The 13,204-nt window shown below is 39.2% G+C and overlaps 1 protein-coding gene across 1 annotated transcript; it reads left to right on the top strand.

Annotated features, from left to right (window-relative positions):
• Positions 1-5,791: 5,791 nt before the first annotated feature.
• Positions 5,792-9,806, top strand: LOC145769410 (methyltransferase-like protein 27). Its single transcript, XM_082581048.1, has 5 exons — positions 5,792-6,057; positions 6,691-6,802; positions 7,934-8,054; positions 8,625-8,771; positions 9,516-9,806. Exons 1-5 carry the CDS (start codon positions 5,841-5,843, stop codon positions 9,594-9,596), a joined length of 678 nt encoding a protein of 225 aa, XP_082437174.1. The 5' UTR covers positions 5,792-5,840; the 3' UTR covers positions 9,597-9,806.
• Positions 9,807-13,204: the final 3,398 nt, after the last annotated feature.

The following is a 13,204-nucleotide window of genomic DNA, read 5'->3' as shown; positions in this document are numbered from 1 at the left end:
CCACATGCGCTTCAGCGGTGTTGAACCAGCGCCCTTTTGAACGTCGAACTAGGACACTCACCACTCGGCTATGCAGCGAACCAGTGGCGTATCCTGGTTGATTTTCGTAGGCATGCAATGGAAGGAGGCAGTGCAGGGGGGTCTGGGGGCATGCCCCCCCAGGAAAAGTTTGCAAATTTGCTTTAGGTTTTATAGCTTTTCTTGCAATCTGAGCCTTACTTAGCTGATAATTGTTTGAGCTGTTTTGCAAAAAATGAAGTTTGGAACGCACCATGAATCCAATGTCTTAATTTAATATCTTTATCCTGCAAAGCAGAAAAGCGGACTTGAAGCGTTATGCAGCGGTGTATGGTCTTCAGCCAGGGATAGCCTTCAGCATACACCCGACCCGTTTTCTTGATGATCTTTTAAACTACTGTGCTTAGGTCTCAAGTATATCATACTATCTACAGTAGAAAACCGCAAGGACTTAATCTATGAGGACCAAAAGAAAAAAGGCCAAACAAATGCCAATCGGAAAACTAAAAAAGACCAAGCGTCCAAACAAAAATAGTCCGGCCAAACACTTTTTAAAAACTTCGAATTTCTGAGATTTAGCCTTAAAAAGACCAATCTGGCAACTCTGTCTCGAAATCGTGATTTTTGGTTTGCATGCAATTTCAAATCTGCATGCCTTGGTTCCATTTGCCACGCTGTTGTAAAAGAGCGGCGAATAAGCAAATTGTATTATCAACGCATGCTGACCTCGTCTCAGCATGCAGAGTTGCCAGGGTCAGCAAAGTTTCCAAATTTTGAAAACGAACAGTTGTTTCGAATATTGAAATTAAGAGAGCGAGATGGTTCTGCTATCAACATTTTCAATTTCTACGCATAAATTCGTTGCTTCTGAAAGATTTCTGATTTCATCAGAATTGTAAGGCATGCAGTGCATGCCTTGCATGCATGGAGAATGCGCCACTGCAGCGAACACTATCAGATCAAATCTAGTTAACAGAAATGTTTTAAATGTGCAACTTCGAATCCCAAAGTAATTCAAAGCAGATGGATAACAATTCAATTTCCTTTGGTTTTTATGTTTTTATTTCGATTTGCTGTTTCAAGCAATTTTTATAATGAAATAAGTTCAAGTGCAATGAGAAAATTTTGTGTTCATTGCCGTTTCGCAAAACATGAAAATGTGCATCTTCAGAACAAGTAGTCTATTATTGTGACGTATGACAATAAAACTTATTATGCTGAAATAAACAAGGAAGAAAAAACACGGTGGTGGCAACGCTGAATCCACTCTTTAAACACAGTCAATTTCACTCCAGCGATAACCACGTGGAGCACCACGTGGTTACCACGTGGTTACCAACACGAAACTTGCTTTTGTAGTTCACTTTACTTGATCAAAACCTATAAATAAAAAATTGTATTGTATTTTTTCTAAAGAGGGTTGATATGAAGGCAAAACGATCGACCAGTATTCACCCCAACATGGTTCACCTTTTTTAACACAAAGAAAAACTTACTGGGAAATGTTTCACAGTGCTTTGCAATGGATGGTAACATTTGCCGCACTTGAGCATATCGATTGCCGACATTACATTGCTAAATTTTTCGATCAATAATTTGCTGAGCTAACATGACGTCAAACTGACACCATTAAAACTCTTGTTTGAAGCTCACTTTCTTATGTTTGCATTTACCTTTGAGGGCTAAGTATCCGGATATAGGGTAGACATCTAATTAAGTTCAGGCGCAGATAGGAAAACAAAGCTGCGACTGCCAATTGTGCGGCTCTTAGAGCAAACATAATGTTATCTTTGAAATTGGGTTTTGGAGATCCTCCGAGTTCTTATTATTGACCCATTGATCCCATAGGTGATCCTAATGGAATCTATGGACAAAGATATATTATCACTTTTTTAAACGCTCTCCAATTTTTAACTTTGTTAGCCAACGGCCACTTGGAGTTGCGTTCTTAATTGTAACATTTTGCAGATTTTGATTAACGCTACTTCTATAATGTCTGACTGAAATATTCTAAATCAAACTGTCGTTATTTTTCAACGTCTGATGATGTTAAAACCTATTGTGTCACTTGGAAAAAAAACAATGAAGAGGACATTAAAATATAATTTTTAGAAAAGTTTATACAGGCAGTCACCAAAAGTTGGAAAAATTTGAGAAGTTCTGCAGAATGTTACAAATTAGGCCGCATCTCTAGGTAGCCATGATACGACCATGAAGATCACCAATTGCTCCAATAAACTATTGGATCAATCAATGGCGGCTGTTGTGTTAAATTTTGTCCTTCATTTCTAAGCTTTTAAATTTTAAGCTTAATCATGTTTTTACGTCTGCGTTTATATATTTTATTTGTATGTTGCATCCGACTCAAGGTGGTTCATATTACAATCAGTCATAAAAAATAGAAGCAAAACACATACTCAACTCCGAATTTGGTGACTGCAAACTTACATTTAATCGACAGACACAAAATACAAGTTTAGTCTAACTTCCACCATGGCAAACACCAGAGGAAGCCATACTTCAACCTTATCCGGAGGTGTCTTGCCAAGGAAAATCTGCTTGTTCTCGACAAGCGCCCAACTCAATAGTGCAGTATGGACCTCGCTTTTAGCCATTATGGCAACGTCCACGGGGTTAGCTAAGGTTTCCACTTCCCAGGGATATCATCCTTGATGATAATTTTGTGAGACATAAAACAAAACACTTCACTAAAAATTTTGAATTTGTTTCAATTTTGAAACTGCGCCCTGGTACATATTTGGTTGGTTGGTTTGGTTTTGAATCTTTATCCTCCGACTGACAAAGCCTTGATTGGTATTATTCCTGGTAGTTTTGCAGACTTGTAGAGGCTCTTGACGTAGGGCCGGGTACCTAGATTGGCAGAGTAAAGTTTTCGATTGTTAAAGTGTTGTCGGGGAATTATTCCGTCCACTTGGTGCCGCTTAATGGAGAGCAGTCCTCAGAATGCGTTGCTCAAACGCACACCCCGAGAGTCAAAGCAGAGCCGCTTGATCTTCACGAAGACACTTGCTAACTAACTGAGCTATCGGGGCGGACACCAGGCCGGCACATATGTCTGGTTGTCCACCCTCCCCCCCAGTACGTTTCTGGTCAAACTGACATCTTTTTGAACGTCTACAAGACGCTCTGACCATCAAATCACCCAGAAAGTAATAGATTTGTAAGTAGGCCTACCGGTACTTTATTTTTACTTTAATAATTACATGACAAATAAAACAAATCACCATGTAATTGGCACAAAGGATAAAGCGCTCGCTTTCCAATCATGCAGTCTTGGTTCGACTACTGGTTTAAGCGGTTTGTTCAAAAACACCAGTTACCTCTGCCCAGGATGGAATAAATTGCGAGTGCGCAGTTGAAGGAAAGGCGACCGAGAGAAAGAAACTAGCCAACCTACTCTCGATAGTGCCGAAGGCTTCGCGTAACGAGAATCTTCCCATTCCCCGACGCTTCGAATCAAGTATGGGAGTCAAATTTTTTCCAATGCAATTATAATTGCAATAAAATAATAATATTAGTGAACAGATATGAGAAGCTGCGAAGTGAACTTCAAATACTTTTAAGGAATTCTCAAACATGAAAATAATAATTAATAGAAAGACGATATGACCAAAAACATTAATTGCACTAGCAGTTGTAAATATAATCTGTGTTCTATAACTCTGATTGTTCCAAAAAAATTTCTCATCAGACCTTACAATAAATTACATGATCTGGTGGTAAACCAAAGTACAAACCAAAGCAAAGCACTCTAAAGCCAAAACGAGAAATTCATTACAAAACTTCAGCCGAAGTCAAGTTAGGAGTTTGTTTAAAAAATTGTACGAGTAATTTTCCATAAAAGTTTTAAAAAAATTATCAGGTGATGTGACAGCCCAATCAAATGAAGCGTCGATGAAAAACGTGGGAAAATACACGACGTGAACCACAAAAATTACGAAATTTGTTCCCAATTTGGACTGATGAAGTTCGCATGCGTTTGATGGCTGGCAAATATTTGCTTTGCATTGGAGTGGTTGGATAAAGAAGTCATTGTTAAAATGACATCATAATTGCCGACAGCGTGATAAAGGAACATGTCTGCAGTTCATTGTTAATCTTCGTTCTCAACTTTAATTAATCGTGACGTGGTCATCTTTCACCATTTCAGTCACGTAACCAGAACAAGGGATAAGTGCTTGTGGTATATAGGGAGGTTTGTACCACAAACGAGGGAGGGCAGTTGGGCCAAAAATAGCTCTACTGGACCCACTTGCAACACTCTCAATACCAAACGCACAAAGAAAATAATAACAAAGAAGCTTGTCTGCAACAATCCTCAAAATTTTCAAGCTTTTACGTTGTATTCTAGAATTCAGTGATTTTCAAACTTGTTTGTCTCTGCTATCAACTGCTACAGTTCATTCATCTCAAAGAAATATTATTGTGAGTCTACAATAGTAATGTATTCACTTGACATGATTTTATAATATATTGACAACTGTGTTTACGTGCTGCCAGAAAATGAGAAATTATTTTTCGATAAAGTTTCTCAAACATTTTATTTTCATTTACCCTTTACCCACTTTTCAAAGATAAATGCACCCCACAGCAGTCGTCCCCAGCCACTGAAGTCCGACCGCCCCCATCAGCACCTTTCTAAATCCCGTGATGATGGTTACCGGGAACGAATCGTAATTCGGTGAGATGAAGGTTAGAGAGTTGGGCGTTGCAAAACATCAGTGCGAGCAACCAGCAAAGTTGCAAATACTTCTTTTTGTTTGAACATCTGGGCAGAGCGTTTCATTTAAAAATTTTATTTCACATTTTATCGCTTGCTTCAGTAAAGTTTTACTCTTGATAGAGGAAATTTATCTTCAAGGCAACTTTCCCTCCACTTGAGAACGTCGGCTTTAGGAGGTTTACTGTGACGTATGCACTTTGTGGCTTTATGGGTTTCGGAATCTCTCTTGCATGACTTACGGCTCCTCCTCCTCCTCTTTAGGCAACTTCCTCGTGGTGAGTCCCGGTAATTAAGTAAAGCAAATGGCAACAACCAGAGACCGCAACTCATAGGGAAGCCGGGGCTGTAAAAGGATAACCCCTCGGCCCGGGTGGTAAACGAGAGGAATTCATTCTCATGATCCTGAGCAAGAACATTTCTCAGTGCAGGCAGTTCCACCCGTCGTAAAGGTCGTAGCAACACTGTTGCAGTTCAACGTGGAAAGCTTTACCAAAGCCAAATGCAACGTCTTTGAATACCTGACACAAAAGCACAAGGTAGCAGCAATCCTCTTAAAAGAAACCAAACGTTGTACACCGGACTGCGCGTTTTGGACTGTATTTGGTTTGGCCTTAAAGAAAGTTGTCCAAGCTTCATATCTACTACTGTAGCTTGTTTATAACACCTAATTTTTGAGTCTATCTTTGGCGTTAAACTGACTTATCGTGTGTGGTCCGGTTCAATTAGATTCATTGCCCGCATTCAAATATCTAACGATCTCCTCACCAATAAAAACTACAGTCCCAGATTTAACTTTAATTTTGCGAAATTAAAAAATTTGAGTTCGTGTGAGACAAATTTTCTATTCGAACAAATATTGAGTTTTGCAAATCTGCTCATTCGTCGATCACGCGCGATTGCTGCACGTTTGTTTGAGCTTTATGATGCAACATGAAACACGTGGATTTTCTTTGTGTATTTTATGAAATAGACACGATTCAAAGAAGTTGCGGTTACTTGGATCGGCTTATAAGCAGCAAAAATTTGATAGATTCACTCTCTCCCAAGGTTGTTCATATCATAAACACTCAAAATCACTATGGCTATGGACCAGAAAGTAGAAGTTGTCAGGGATTATTTCGGCAAATTGACCGAGTCCATAGAGGGCAACCAAAAGATCTATTCAGAGTTTGCTAAAAACTATGATGATGTTGTAGTGCCCACTGGTTATATATTGCCAAAAAGAGTTACTGAAATTTGTCTGAGCGAGCTGAAAGAAACGGGAAAAGATGCGTCCATGCTTGATATCGCTACAGGTAAGTCTATTGTAAAGACATTCAGGGCAGCTGTGGGGAGAAGAATTTTGGACCGGTAGGCCCGTGTCTCCTAAACAAGACATTACTTAAAGCTGCTCGGCGTTTTTTCCACTTCCCAACTCCCTGAAAAGATGCTGGGACTTCCTTCTAAATCTAGACCCACCTGTCAATGCTACTGATTGTATGCAATTGCAAGATATATTTACAGTATAGTTATGCTTTTAATTCTGTCAGTTTGCAATACATTTTTAGAAAGTGTTGTTTTAAATTTTGTGCCATCGTTGTAGCGACTTTCCTATAAACGCTCATTACAACAATAATTAGTTCATCTTCTGTGTATGAACTATGAACTATGAACATCTTCTGTGTATGCTACTGGGAAATGGAATAATTCAGACAACAACGCTTCAACAACAGTGACAGGCTCTGCGTCAATGGTTCAAAGCCTCTACTACAAGCATGCGAAACAGCCAGGTTTAAGCTCTCAAAGAAGTTTTCTTAGTCCGAAGATAAAAGTTTCCAAATTCAATCATTTTATTGAGAATCAGAACGTGAAGATGTGTTTCATCTTTGACGTTGTTGAGGGTTCGATTCCTGTCATAATTTTTTTTTGCTAATTGCGAATGTTTTTAGGAACCGGCATGGTTGGAAACGAGTTCAGGAAAGCTGGTTTTGAAGGAACACTGTACGGAATTGACGGTTGCCAGGAGATGGTAGATGCTTGTAAATATAAAGACCTTTACAAGTAAAACGATTTTTACATCTTCTTGATAAATTTGTTGATATATTTTAAACTTTGCTTTACACCAACATGATAAGGTACAACATTGCATATAACAACACAATATCGCTATTAGCCTATAGAATTTTTTTGTTGTACCCAGAATTACGCCCGGTAGAATATTAAGCCTTTTTTCATGACACCCAAAGCTTCAGATCCAACTGGCAATGTTAATAGGCCTACGATGGTTGACTTTTTACGACGGTGTATGTTTATTAAAAGCGTTCTAAACAACATTTCCATCCTTATTGTGTCGTATGAACGCTTCAACTGAAACTATTTCTTATTTTAGCGTTTCAATTCTTGCACCTGCAGCAACCGTTACAGCAAAATCCGTCATTTTTACATTGCTTCAACGTGCGCAGACGTCGAATCAATGTAAAAATGACGGATTTTACTGTCTGGAAAATAATCCCATCCAGAGGCATCTTGAATTAGATAACTATTGGCCGATACGTTTCGGTGCCTCTTTGTTATAGCACATATTTGTAATCTCGTTACGCATCTCATGTTGTGCTAGCTTTACAAAGACAAGCCGCATGTGAAGTTTAAGCAAAAATAAACTTTGTTGGTTGATTTCCATCACTGATGGTGCATGTTTATTTAAACAATCATAATGCTGCGATCAAGCATTTGAAAAACAGTCCTTGACCGTTTCAGTCTTTGGGAATTTGTTTTAGCCATTGTGAAGGCAAAATATTTTAAAGCGAGCACGATTCTAAATCAAGACCTGTTTTTACATTCGTTTTATTTTTGCCACTAACCATGCACTAACACACCCAAGAATAGTATTTTTAAGAGTGCAAAAAGATAAAAACATTCTTTCGGAATGCATTCGAAATTTATGAAACCTTATTGTTTTTTAAAGTAATTATTGAATAAAATCATAGGGGTCTTTGTTGCAATTTTAAAATCTCCGTCGAAGAAGTTAAATCTTCAAAACAAAGCTCGATAAAGCCATATGCTCTTAGCTGATGTATGCGCTGTGTAGCCATATGTTTTGTTTCAGCTAGCGGGCTTCGTATTTTTTTTTACATTGATTCAATGTTACAGTACTGCTAGACGCAAAACACTGACAAATGGAATATTTTACAGGGAGATAAAAGTTGAGGTTTTGTCAAAAGATCGACCTTTACCTTACGAAAATGAATCTCAAAATGCCGTCATATGTGCTGGAGCCATGAGCAAGGGTCACGTTCCCCACGAGTGCTTGAGAGTAAGTGAGACAGTGCTGACGTATGTTAGCACAAGGCAAACCGTGAGATAACTGACATGTGGGAAAATTGATGCTAAGCCGGTTTGGTAAATCCAGTCTGGCCAAAACTAAATTTATCCGTTTGTGTTAGTGCGAGTACTTAAACTTTCCCAGCGTGAGCGGTGTTCGGTTTTCATTTCTAATCTGCGGTTTAACAGCACGATTTATACAACAGCTCTATCACTGCAGTGATCCCTTCTATGCTAACGTTTGCCTGATAATAAGATTTACCACAACTCACTACGAAGAAGTTATCCCTGAAGTTCAATTTTTAACTTCTCAACCAGCCATAGTTGACATTTTTACACCCTTTCAAAAAAGATTTTTATCAACTGGAAAATGTAACATTGACTTATATTGTTGCTTATTGTTGCCATGTAAATTGATTTCGCATAATTTAGATAAAAAACAATAAAAATACGTAAATACACAATTGAAAATTGTTAATACTTTTTAGAAATCTGATTTTTAGATGAAACACGCAGATTTGTTGCAAGTTTTCATAAAAAACAAACAATTTTTTTATCACAGGAAATGGTCAGAGTTCTAAAGACCGGTGGCATTTTGGTCTTCAACGCATCAAAATTGCCAAATGATCCAGAAACAAAAATATTAAATTCTGTTGCACGAATTATGAAAGGAGAAATGGACGGTGGCAGATGCACTTTCATTAAACAGGTAAGAGGTGCTGAGTGGGTTATGGTCTGACACACGGGTGACAAATGGGTGGGTGACAAGAAGATGCTCAACTCTTTTTTTCTTCTTTGCTTTTTGCCAATTGTTTAAAGATGAATTTAATCTTATCAACTTTTTTAATATTAGGCTTCTGTATTTAGCAAGGAGACTGTTTCCTCTGTTTTGGTAAATTTACTTTTTGATAGATAAAGTTTATCTTGTATTATTTATTTATCTTGTGTTTGATAGATAAAGTTTATCCAACAACTATAAATTCTACAAAGAAGTTGTTTTTGACACTACAATACCAAAACCTTTGTTGCAGCTTTTTAGTCATTATCAGGCCCGGATTTAGGGGGGAGCAGAGGGGTGCAGGTGCCCCGGGCCCCCGACTTTTGAAGGGCCCCCTAAGTGGAAAAAATGTGATTTTGCGTTATTTTTTTTCCTTCAGTCTTTGAAGTGTTCTGCTGTGCAGTGCTGGATTAATGCTACTGTAGACGTAGAGGTAATTCATCGCGCCGGAGGCGCGAAAAATTTTTTGCACTGGCCCCCCGATCTAAAAGCGCCCCGGGCCCCCCGATCTAAAAGTGCCCCGAGCCTCCCATCAGCTAAATACAGCCCTGGTCATTCTACATATTTGCCCTCTCAATTTTTCAGGAGAGCATGAACCAATGCCGCCTGCGTGCTCCACCGAGTACAAACATAAAAAAATTTCAACTTCTGATGTCATTTACTTTGTCTTTTTAGGAACCAGAAGTTGTGGATAGTAGCGATCCTTTCTATACTTGGTCAACCTGCTCAACTATCTTCTGCTACAGAAAAAACTGAGTGTGATGTCATAGACAATCACATTGTCGTCATGACAAGGTGTTGGGAGTTAGAGTCCATCAGAATCAAAAAAGATTGAAATGCATTGCAACTGGATGTTTTGGGCTTGATTTTTCTTTTTACTTTATGTGTTATTTACTGTAGTCGTTGTTTAACAGGAATAAAATTCAGCGTCGATCCAAGAAAAGTTTTTAAAAGATGTGCGTTCTTGAACTTGTCTGGAAATTGCTTCAGCAGCAAATTACTAAACAAAGACCGTGGTGGCTGATGCTAAGACAAAGCAGCAAAGTTTAATTTTCATTATTTTATTGAATCTAAAAGAACTAACTAAACTAATAAACTAACTAATATTGGGTGGCAAGCAGTAGCGTAGCCAGGAATTTTTAAAGGGGGGGGGGGTTTGACCACACAGCGGCGGGGGTCTGGGGGGCCTCCCCCAGAAAATTTTGAAAAATTACTTTGAGTTTGGTGCATTCTGAGAGCATTTTCAACAAAAATGTGGGTACGAATATACCTGTAAAATGGTGCTGTCCGGTAGCATAGCAAAAGGATAAGATCATGTTTTCTTCAGCATTTTTTCGGAAATAAAGCTAAGTCTCTATCTTTTCTTGTTGCTAATTCCTGGCTGAGATGTTTGAATGTTTGGTATTGGCAAAACTCGCTCTTTTAATGCAATTTTGTTCAAAATTAGGCAATTTTTTTTAGACTGAAAGCATCATTCTCTATATCGCGACGTCACACGCGTGCCAAAGGGGGGGTTGTAACCCCCAAACCCCCCCCCCCTTGGCTACTGGCAAGTATATTCAGCACCTCACTTTGTCTCCTGTCTCAGCATGCAGGCGTGTGTAAAGTAGAAGTGTAACTCATGACATTCTGCCTTCTATTTAGTTTAGTTGTAGAATAACTCTATTTCTCGTTTGTTAGATGTGGACATGCCTTTTAAGATTTACGATTCAGCATTAGACAGTTAGACACATTGATTGGCTTGGGTTAGATTATAACTTATTTACTTAATTTGGTTGAATTCATTGATGCCGTTGCTGTAGACGACTATGTGGTTTATTCGAACAACATCAGAACATTTCAGTTGTTTAATTGTAAAACAAAACTGCCAGTAAAGAGAAGCTCTCACAATCACCGTTAACCGTCTCTGTTAATTTAAATCGTGGGCAGTAGTGGCCGAGTGGTTAGCGCGTTGGGCTCGCAGTCGAGAGCTTGCATGTTCGACTCCAGCCACCCGCACTTGCTGTTGTTTCTCTGGGCAAGAAACTTTACAATAATTGCCTCTACCCAGTGATTGATTTCGAGAAATGGGTAGTACCAAATTTAAGTCATTAAGTAGAGTAAACAACCGGAAACAGACATTGCCGTCGGCTGCAGCGTGGGTCAGGTGTATGTCGGAAGGCGTACACCGATGCATAGCCTTCAAGTCCGCTTTCCCGCAATGCAGGATAAAGATGAACAAACAAACAAAATTAGTGGTTAGCGCGTTGGGCTCGCAGTCGAGAGCCTGCATGTTCGACTCCAGTCACCCGCACTTGCTGTTGTTTCTCTGGGCAAGAAACTTTACGATAATTGCCTCTACCTAGTGATCGATTTCGAGTAATGGGTAGTACCATATTTAAGTCATAAGTAGAGTAGACAACCGGAAACAGACATTGCCGTCGGCTGCAGCGTGGGTCAGGTGTATGTCGGAAGGCGTACACCGATGCATAGCGCTCAAGTCCGCTTTCCTGCAATGCAGGATAAAGATAAATAAAACAAACAAACTTTACAGTTCCTGTAGTTACCTGTATAGCAACTGCTAGTTGTGTTTTACAGTAGACAACTATAATTTTCGTATGTTATCCTAGTGGACCCCTAGCAGTCTGTAGAAGGGACATCGAAAGGCTGCTGCTTCTATTTGCACCAGTTTCAACGTGGAATTGCATGCCTTCACAAATTCACCAGCATACGCTACTGGCCAATTCATAAACAAAACTTATGCAGAATTTGGTTGTGAAAAGCGACATCGGTCCCCCGACAGATACATTGCTCAGCGATTGAGTTTGTGAAATATGAAATAACAAGGCCAGATTGCGATGGTTCAAATCTCAGGGTGTGCGCTTGAAAACAACACTCCAGTGAGCAGCATTTAGGAAATGGAATAATTTACAGACACAGCACTTCAACAACAAGTAGAAACTTCACTTTGTGAATCTCGGTGACGCGGGCCGCGAAATTTTTTTTCCCACGAGATTTCTGTCTCATTTACGTATTTTGGTAAAAGTTTGTATTAAAACCGTGTGAATGCAACATTTTCTCTTTGGCACGGTTGGTTTAGTGATTTCATCCTCTGCCTACTGATCGGGAGAACGAGGGTTCGACGCCCGTCGAAGTCAAACTTTTTTTTTCTTTGAATTAATTTTTGCGGTGCACAAGAGCTTTTCAAAAAAGTAGGGTTAGGGAAAGCCTATATTTTATTATCATTGCAGAATTTCATTGGCAAATAGTTATTTCGCAATCTGAATCAACCAATCTCTCAAAACACTTTCGGAAAATCTTACTTTTAGAGTGACTAGAATCAGAGGCGTAGCCAGGAAAAAATTTTGGGGGGGGCCAAATATTTGATGAATTGAAGAGAACGACAAAGTGTTTGATTTAAGTGAAGAGATCGCCACCTGATGTGCAGTGGCGCATCCTGGTGGCTTGAGCAAGGGAAGCAATAAAACTGGTGGGGGTTAGAGCGTGCCGAAGGTACGTGTATTTTAGGGGGGTCCGGGGGCATACTCTCCCGGAAATTTTTGCAAAATTGCACTTAAATGATGGATTATAGCGCTTTCTGGGAACACTTTTAGGGTAATATTTGTATGAAATTTATTAGAAGATAAACAGCTATTAACTTATTAAAGGGAGCTCTTACACACGAACGGGCAAAATCTGTGGCTAAAATTAGAGAACACCAAAAACTCAGCTACACAAAAACCCAACAAAGTAAGCCATTCTGAAATTGCTTCCACAAATTAGTTAAAAGAAACGTAAATCGAGTAAATTTTGCGCGATTTATGATTTGCAAAATTTATTGGTGTTTTTCTGTGTGTCTAAAACAAGTCCTTGGGGGTGTTAATAGCCAGATGTCTTGGAAAAAGTTATAAATTTCTACAAATTTTATTATATTTTTAACAAAGGGTTCAACTTCGGATCCAAACTTTAAAAATTTGGGGGGCCATGGCCCCTTTCGCCCCCCCCTGGCTACGCCTATGACTAGAATCAATGAGACAGAAATCTCGTGGGAAGAAAATTTCGCGACCAGCCTGCGTCAATAGTTTACTACCTCTTGAAATATGCAAAACTGCCAAGATTAAGCTTTCAAAGAGACTCCTTAGTCCATGAATAAAGATTCTCAAAAATCCCACAATTAATAAGCTACAGTAGGTTTTGTGAGGAACTTAATAATTACAAAGTAAAACAGGTGAGATCACCTCACCACTCAAAAGAGGACTCGCTTTGGTTGGTCGGTTTTGAATTTTATCCTTCGACAGACAAAGCCTTCAGGTTATTCCTGGTAGTTTCGCATATTTGTAGAGGCTTTTAACGCAGGGTCGGTTACCGAAATTAGCAGAGTGAAG

The sequence above is a fragment of the Aplidium turbinatum genome, chromosome 4 (assembly GCF_918807975.1).
Source record: "Aplidium turbinatum chromosome 4, kaAplTurb1.1, whole genome shotgun sequence".
NCBI classification, from domain to species: domain Eukaryota; kingdom Metazoa; phylum Chordata; class Ascidiacea; order Aplousobranchia; family Polyclinidae; genus Aplidium; species Aplidium turbinatum.
The sequence above is the reverse complement of the archived record's forward strand: the minus strand, read 5'-3'. Positions and strand labels throughout refer to the sequence as shown.